This window comes from Tenrec ecaudatus, chromosome 15 (genome assembly GCF_050624435.1).
Source record: "Tenrec ecaudatus isolate mTenEca1 chromosome 15, mTenEca1.hap1, whole genome shotgun sequence".
Taxonomy (NCBI): domain Eukaryota; kingdom Metazoa; phylum Chordata; class Mammalia; order Afrosoricida; family Tenrecidae; genus Tenrec; species Tenrec ecaudatus.
Genome location: NC_134544.1, coordinates 80,229,226 through 80,236,667, shown reverse-complemented (window position 1 = coordinate 80,236,667; position 7,442 = coordinate 80,229,226). Strand labels below are relative to the sequence as shown.

The following is a 7,442-nucleotide window of genomic DNA, read 5'->3' as shown; positions in this document are numbered from 1 at the left end:
GAATTTACAGGCGTCTGAGTGGTACATAGCAAAAACTGAGTAGGTTACAAGGGACATGTAGTGCACAGCAACTTGGCTTGAGAATGTTTTCGAAGGCAAACACTCACTGGTAGGACTCTGCATAACCATGACCATGTCCACGAGATTCCCTGAGATGTCCAGTGACAGCAGGAAGGGGCGAGCATGCTCAGGGAATCAGGATCAAGTGGGGGTTCCATGGTCGGAAGATGGGGTCACAGCAGCACCCAGAAGCTTTGACAGTATGCTGCATCTCAAAACTCCGAGGGACAGGGTCATCTGTTGACGATCCATCAGCAGGCAGGGGCTCAGAGGGAAGGTGCACAAGTGATCGTGCTGTGTGCCTCATGTCCCTGGACTCCCTGGACTGCTGGTGGGATTCAGTCCCAAGGGCTCCTAGTGCGACTCCCAATTGTGGAGGCTGGAGACACTGGACAGATGGAACTGAGGTGGGAAGTGGGGAGACACTGGATCCCGCAGGACTACTGACATTGAAGGTAGGGCCCTCAGGCTGCACAGCAGAGCTGCCTGCCCAGGAGGGATGTGTGAGACCAGGACACACCAGTGCACAGCCCCCAAGCCCACTGTGTTGCAGCCAGAGTCAGAGAGCAAGTCCTGGCCCTGCGTGAATTAAAGGACTGCAGATGCCCCTGAAGAGCTTGGGCTTCCTTCCAGGCCGTCCACTCCGGGCTGGTCAGTGCTGTGGGCTCCACGTGGTCCACGGAGGTGCGGTCCCTGCCCTGTTTCCACAGCTCATGGCGCCCAGGTTGCAGAATGCGCACGAAGGCGTCCATGGGAAATGTGACCCCAGCTTCCCCGCAGCTGCACTGAGAAGCAGCTTTACCGTAATTAACCCAGCGCAGAACGGCGAAATGGATGGATTCCGCACAGTTGAAACCGCGATGGAAGCCAGCGTGGGAGCCCTAGGGGAATGTGACCATGAACGCGCCTGCTTCCTGGGTGATCCGACCAAAGGGAATGCATTTTCCCTGAGGAGGCTGGGTGAGATGAGGGCCACCTTGTGCCACAGGAAGTTCTCTCGCAGACACTAGAACTGCCAGGGAGCTTTTCCAGGCGGGCTCCTTGCTCAGGGGGCACCGCATACCAAGTGTTGTGCTCCTTGAAGTGCAGGTGGGTGATGCTGTACAGGTCTTTGTCCTACGTGTGCCAAGCGGAGGTGGTCTTCCACAGGCCAAAGTACAGGGAGTGGGGATTGACGCCTTTGACAACAACTCCACACTCCTGCTCCAGGAGACCCTGGATCGTCCCCAGGTGTGTGAGGTTCCAATGCTCTGTCTTTTCACCAAATAAGGAGCCGCATACCTTAGCCCCATAAATGGGAGAATGGTACAGGCAGCTCTTCCAATATGTTCGCTCCAAATCTTCAACATCCCAGTGTGTGGGAGTGCGATGTCTGTCAGTGTTGGCCAAGTGGCGATGCTCCTTTACGGTCATTGATTTCTTCGTTTTATGGTCTTGCAAAAGACACCTGCCTGCCCCATAGCTACCTGCTGAACAGGACTGGCTATGAGGTGGCATCCACATTGTCAGTTCTGTCTGGCTGTCCACCCTTCGGTGTGATTATCTTTGCCAGGCCTGCATGGTGGGCACCTTGGTATTCCATATAAACAATATATTTGTTGAAATCCTTTCAATTCTTCCATGAGGGGCCAGAAAATCATGATTTTAAGACTTGTGTTCTGGCTTTGATAATCAGGGGACTTCAGGCTGCAAAATAAAGTCATAAAACCCTGTTCTCATGGCCGTTCTGTGTATCTTGGAATTCTGGGCTTTTGTTTCTTTATCTCTCTGAAAATTTATTCCAGTGTATTGATTTCTCCGTGAGAGCAAATGTACTTCCTCCCGGCATGTTGATTCACTAAGGGAATTCTACTATGGTGGACAGCTATTGTTTTCCCCCAAAGAGACAGGACTTGTCCACATGGAGTGGTTTTTCCCAGACTGCCCCTGCCTCAGTATGCTGCTCTGGAAGGTTACTCAGTTGGAAGGGTATCTGTATTAGTTGATACTTAATTTCAGTTGCAATCATGTGAAATCTCCAATTCCACTAACAAGAAGTGCCTCCAGGGGTTTTTTAAAAAGTAAATCTAAAGAAAATAATTCAGAAACATTCAACATAAGTGAAGGTTTCCAGAAATGCAAGTAAAGAAACAATCTGGTAAAGAAAAATAGCATGAAGATGGTAATATCAAAAATAACAATGTAAAATATGAACCAAGAGAACTAGCCAAACAGACTCAATGACATCAGTTCGACCCTATAGGACATGGTGGAGATGTCTTTGTGCTTTTCTCTGGCTGTAACTCTTTTTTTTTTTTTTTTTTTGGAGAGTAAGTTCTTTTATTTATCTCTTCAAGGAGGTGATAATATTTTCTGTTGCTTTCTGTATTTCTTTATCCTCTTTGGTAACTGAAGAAAGTGACAATCCCAATTTACAGAACTCCACAGCATCCTTCTTTTTATTAAGATCTATAGAGCACTTTGCCAAATATAAATAATTGGACTTGGAATAACCAGGATGCAGTTCTTCAGCCTTAAGGAAATTGTGCAAAGCTTCTCCAACGGTTGATGTTGGTACTCTTCCAAACAGAGTAATAGCCATTTTTTTCTCAATCCAGTTAAGTTTTGAGACAGTATAGCAGTATCTTCCTTTGAGGTAATACAAATGGGGTTCTTCAGGTAGTAATTGGATTGCTTTATCAAGATGTTCCTTGAAGCGATGGCCATAGTTGACTTTGTTTTGCAAACCCTCAAACTCAGATACATAGCCGCACAAAATTGCAAACCACATATGACAATATCCATTCGTGGGTGCTTTCATAACACCTTTTTCACCCAACGTTTTTCCAATATTAGCATAATGTTTCTTTTCTTGTACATTTGTAGATAAATCATACATGTCCGTGTAAGCACGAGTTAGCCGCCAAATAAACTCTATTTCTTCTTTAAACTTTTCCTTATGGTCACAAAGTAGTTCAAAGCTCTCCACCTTGCCAGACTCGGTCGTACGTAAGTGATCTGCCTTCTGCAGAAGGGCTTCTAAGGTTAATTTCTCCACGTGTGCGTTAAATGCCTTAGGGACCGGAAAGCCCTGCTCTTCTGTGTCAGTATTCACGGTAACATACATAGCCACACGCAATGACGCAGAATGCAGGAAGATCACAGGCCAGCGAGTGCAGAGCTGTGTGGATCCAAGCTCAGCAGGAATACGGCAGGACCAGAAGCTCTAGGGCCAATGATAGAGTCCCAGCAATCAGGAAGGTGAAGGGGCAGAGAGTGATGTCTCTAGTGTCTCACGCTCTTGGTTTCTCACACCCTGGCTGTAACTCTTTTTTAAAATTTTATTTTAGCCCATTATGGTTTGTTCTCTATAATATTTTGTTGGAGTTCAACGATTTGCACTCGTAAGCTATATAGCCAAGAGGCAACAGAGTGTAACACAGAGACTTATTCTGAAGTCTTTGTACTGAATGCCATACAAATCTGCTTCGGAGAAATAGATGTAACGAAACAAAACAAACACATAACTTCCAAGGTTCCAAAAACCCAGCAGAAAATAACAATTTAGTGTATTTGTGGGTGTTAACATATGGAAAACAGATATTGTGCAAATCTTAAATTGACACCCAGGGCTTCTTTTGTATAGATATTATAACAATATGCAGTACTTCACCTACAAAACTTTCTTGTTCAAAGGTTCTCTAACACGAGTGGCTTTATTATGCAGAGACAACGTTTTAAGAAACTCACAGTGGAAACAATCCAGTATCGACAAACCCTAGTGATCAAACACAATCCTTTTAATGTAAAGTGAGGACAATATATAGAGTATGTCCTAGCTGTGGGTATTATGAAACATCCCAATTTTTCAGACCAAAAGGCACTCACAGCAAAGGATGATATAAACTATGAACCAAGCCAGCAGTCAGATTGGTTCTGTGAAATCTGATTACCTACTGTTCAGTTTATGCAGCTCAAGGACAAAGGTAACACTAAGCAGAAAACTCACTTCCTTCCATCTACAAATCATATATGTATCTGGACACCCTCATGACTGATCTGGTCAAGCAGGTGGAAGGCAGTTCAGAGCTGTCATCTCCCTAGCAGAGCTGCCACATGGATAATCCAGGCTTCTGTTTTTCCTGAGAGCAACCTGCCATACGTGTTTCTGAGGTGTCCATCACTGTACACTTCCAGACCAGGCACTGTTCAGGACTGACACAGAAAGCACCATTCCTTACAAGTATTTTCCTTGGCCAGCTCTCAAATCCCCTTGGGCAAGCAAAGGGGGAAAGAGCTTTTCCATTGCTGTCTTTTTGTGTGGGAGCAAGAGGAAAAGTGGACGGAATAAGGCTTCTTCACTCCAAAAGCAGGAGGCCACTTCAGTGTGGTGCTGGGCTCAAACCAGCCTATTTCTTGTGCACTGATTTTAACATTTCATTTTCTTAAATGGCAGGTATCCTACCACACCCTCACCAAAATAAAAAATGAATTGTACACTGGTGAAGACAAATAGGTAAACATTTATACAAGAAAATATAGGCTTAAAGAGCATGGCACTATAAATGCTCGCATGGCCAGTCTCACTGAGCGTGCTCAGGGGTGAAAGTTGAGCACTGGGTTTTTTGCTTTTAAAAAAGTTTTAGAACCTAAACACAACTCTAACACAGAACATTTGAACATTTATGAGTCTACCCCTATGTACTAATACTGTTGTACAAACCAAAGGTGGATGGTTTAATTCAGAGCCAACCATCCATACATCAAACCATGGTGTAAGACTGACTTAATATTTTCAGCATCAGGAAATCTTGATACAATCCCTTCATCTTCAAAAGGGTTTTGATCAACCTTACAAGGGGAAGGTGGCAGGATGTGAAAACCCAGCAGTTAAGACAGGTGACATGACACAGGTTTCTCGTTTATCAGCCTTAACCTTTCTGCATCCTTGTCAGAACAGCAGAGCACAGTGTCAAGAAGATCCACTTACAGTCTCATTGTTACCAAAAACCAAAGACACTAATGCCTGGAACAGAATGCTCCTCAAATTGTACCCATTTTCTACATTCCTGGCAGGAGGAATCTCAAAGGAGCTCCTTTGGCCCATTTCAGAAAGTCACACCTTGTCCATATAAACTTTAATATACCAATCATTGTGTTCATTGGGTTGATGTCTGATCCATTTTACGAATTCTCTAAACATGTTGCTGAAAACCAGTAATAACATCCTTGGGATCCTTTCTTCAAACTGGCTACATCTTCCCATCAATCAATTTAGCAGTGTCTCTGTTAAGATATATCCAAAGCATCTCTCAAGTCCCTTCGTTCTACGAACTCTGCCACCAAATTAGTGAAGAATAAGCCAGACAGGAGATACTTGCTGACAGACGTGGAAATTAGCAACAACGGCAACAGGCAATATGTCACAAGAAGGTTGAATTACCTTGAATGAGTTTAGGAATTTTCTCTGGTGCAGTGGAGATTTCCAATACTTTAGACAAGCTGAAGAGTCACCTTGTTAATTAACAGCTTTGTTTTAAAGTCTTGTAAGAACCCCGCTGTTTAAAGGTCTTTCAGAATGCTTGCCTGAAAAGAAAAACGCTTGGAGGTCCTGAATTCTTCCCTAGAACAATGTGTCCTTATGAAGGTCAATCCAGCTGCTTGTTTGATCTCTGCTTTCTGAGAACTGAGATCCAGCTATAGGCACTGCTCCCAGAAGAGGATTTGAGGTGTCCGGGTGGTAAGGAACAGACATCTCCTTCACACGTGTGCAGCAATGACATCAGGTCCTCCTTTGGGCATCTCCATTCCATTCCATTCCTCAGCAGGCTGCACAACACTCTAAATAAAGAATGCTACAAAATTGCAACTCACACACGAGGTTGTGTCCTCAATTGCAATTCATTCATTTGCATGGGGAAGACATCTTTGAAATCATTTCTTGAGGTAGTTCATCTGCCTGGATTAGTGAAACATTCTGTTGTGTGACCGTGGCTTTATATACGGATCAATCTGTTCTAATATCTTCTCTAGAAACAAGATAATTCACATCCAGAAAACCTGAAACACAAGTGAGTGTTGGTTTTCTTTCTGGTGGACATTTCCAGAGAAGAGTGTCTTAGGGATTCAGAGACAAGTCTAGTGATACTCCACTTGAACTGCAACTGTCCTTTTTCCTTTAGATCAATCGCTGGTGCAGTTATAGGGATGGCCCCATCCCCATCCCAACACCCAACTTACTGCTGTTGAATCAATTCAGACTCATAGAAACTGTACAGGATAAAACATCATTGCTCCTTTGGATTTCTGAGACTGTAAAACCTTCCATGAACAGAAAGCTACATCTTTCTCCTGAGGATTAGATGGTGTTCTTGAACTTCAGAACTTGCAATTAATAGTCTATTGTGTAATTCACACCATTGGATCTCCTAGGTATGGGGTGGTGGTGTAGTTTTGGCCTTTTTAAAGACGGTTCTATTTCATTTTTTAAAGTCGATAAGTAATTTCTTTTAAACTTTGTTCAGTAATTTCCTTGTCCTTGAAGAGAGATGCTGGGACCTTGTTCAGAAGTTACTTATAATGATAACTGCATTATAATTATAGATTGCTTAGAGTGTGTTATTTTCACAAAGTTGAGTCTTCCTCTTCATGAACATGGTCCAGTATTCTAATTATTTGCTTTTCTTTTGGTACCTTGTAGTAGCGTTTTTCTTAAAGGCTTCTTTCTACAAGACTTGTTTTTCTGCTTAGGTTTATTCTATTTTTTCTTATCTTTTAGGGGGCTATTGTAAGTGGCATTATTTTCTGATTTCCTTTTTAGAACTTTCAATAATTTTATTCTAGGGCTTTTGGATTTTCTGTGATTAGAGTTATCATCAGCAATTACAGAGTTTAACTTCTTTGTTGCCATTTTGGATGCAGTTGGTTTACATTTGTTGATTGATAGCTATTGTTAACAGTTTGTGTTAGTCAGGGTTGGCTATAGAAACAAATTCATAGACACTCAAAGCTGTTTAAGAAAAACCTTTATATAAAAGAGCAATTATATATTGAGAAAACATCCCAGCCAAGTACAGATCAAATCCATAAGTCCTATATTAACCCATATGTCCAATGCCAATCTATAAATTCCTCTTCAGACTCATGCAGCACATGCAATGGCCCTGATTACAGGAAGATCAATAGGCCAGTAGGTGGAAAGACTTGTCGATCCAGTGGCAATGGAAGCATCTGAATGCTGGCAGTGGTCTCTACAGGCTCTTCCAGCTGCAGCACTCTAGTGTATCTTCATGTGTCTTATAAGCAGGAATGCCTCATAGGAAGTGTGGGTGAAAGGTCAGCCCCCCCCAACTAATCATGGGTTTTATAGGTACAATTGTACAGGTGAGGTATATAAAGATTAT

The 7,442-nt window shown here is 43.1% G+C and overlaps 1 protein-coding gene across 1 annotated transcript; it reads right to left on the bottom strand.

The window, feature by feature from the left end:
* Positions 1-2,361: 2,361 nt before the first annotated feature.
* On the bottom strand, positions 2,362-3,166 carry LOC142427539 (regulator of microtubule dynamics protein 2-like). The gene has a single exon (XM_075532767.1). The coding sequence runs from the start codon at positions 3,164-3,166 to the stop codon at positions 2,384-2,386; it is 783 nt and encodes a 260-aa protein (XP_075388882.1). The 3' UTR covers positions 2,362-2,383.
* Between the last annotated feature and the right edge of the window lie 4,276 nt (positions 3,167-7,442).

Excerpts from the sequence above, each read along its gene's own strand:
- LOC142427539 (XM_075532767.1), bottom strand. The coding sequence starts at position 3,166 with ATGTATGTTACCGTGAATACTGACACAGAAGAGCAGGGCTTTCCGGTC.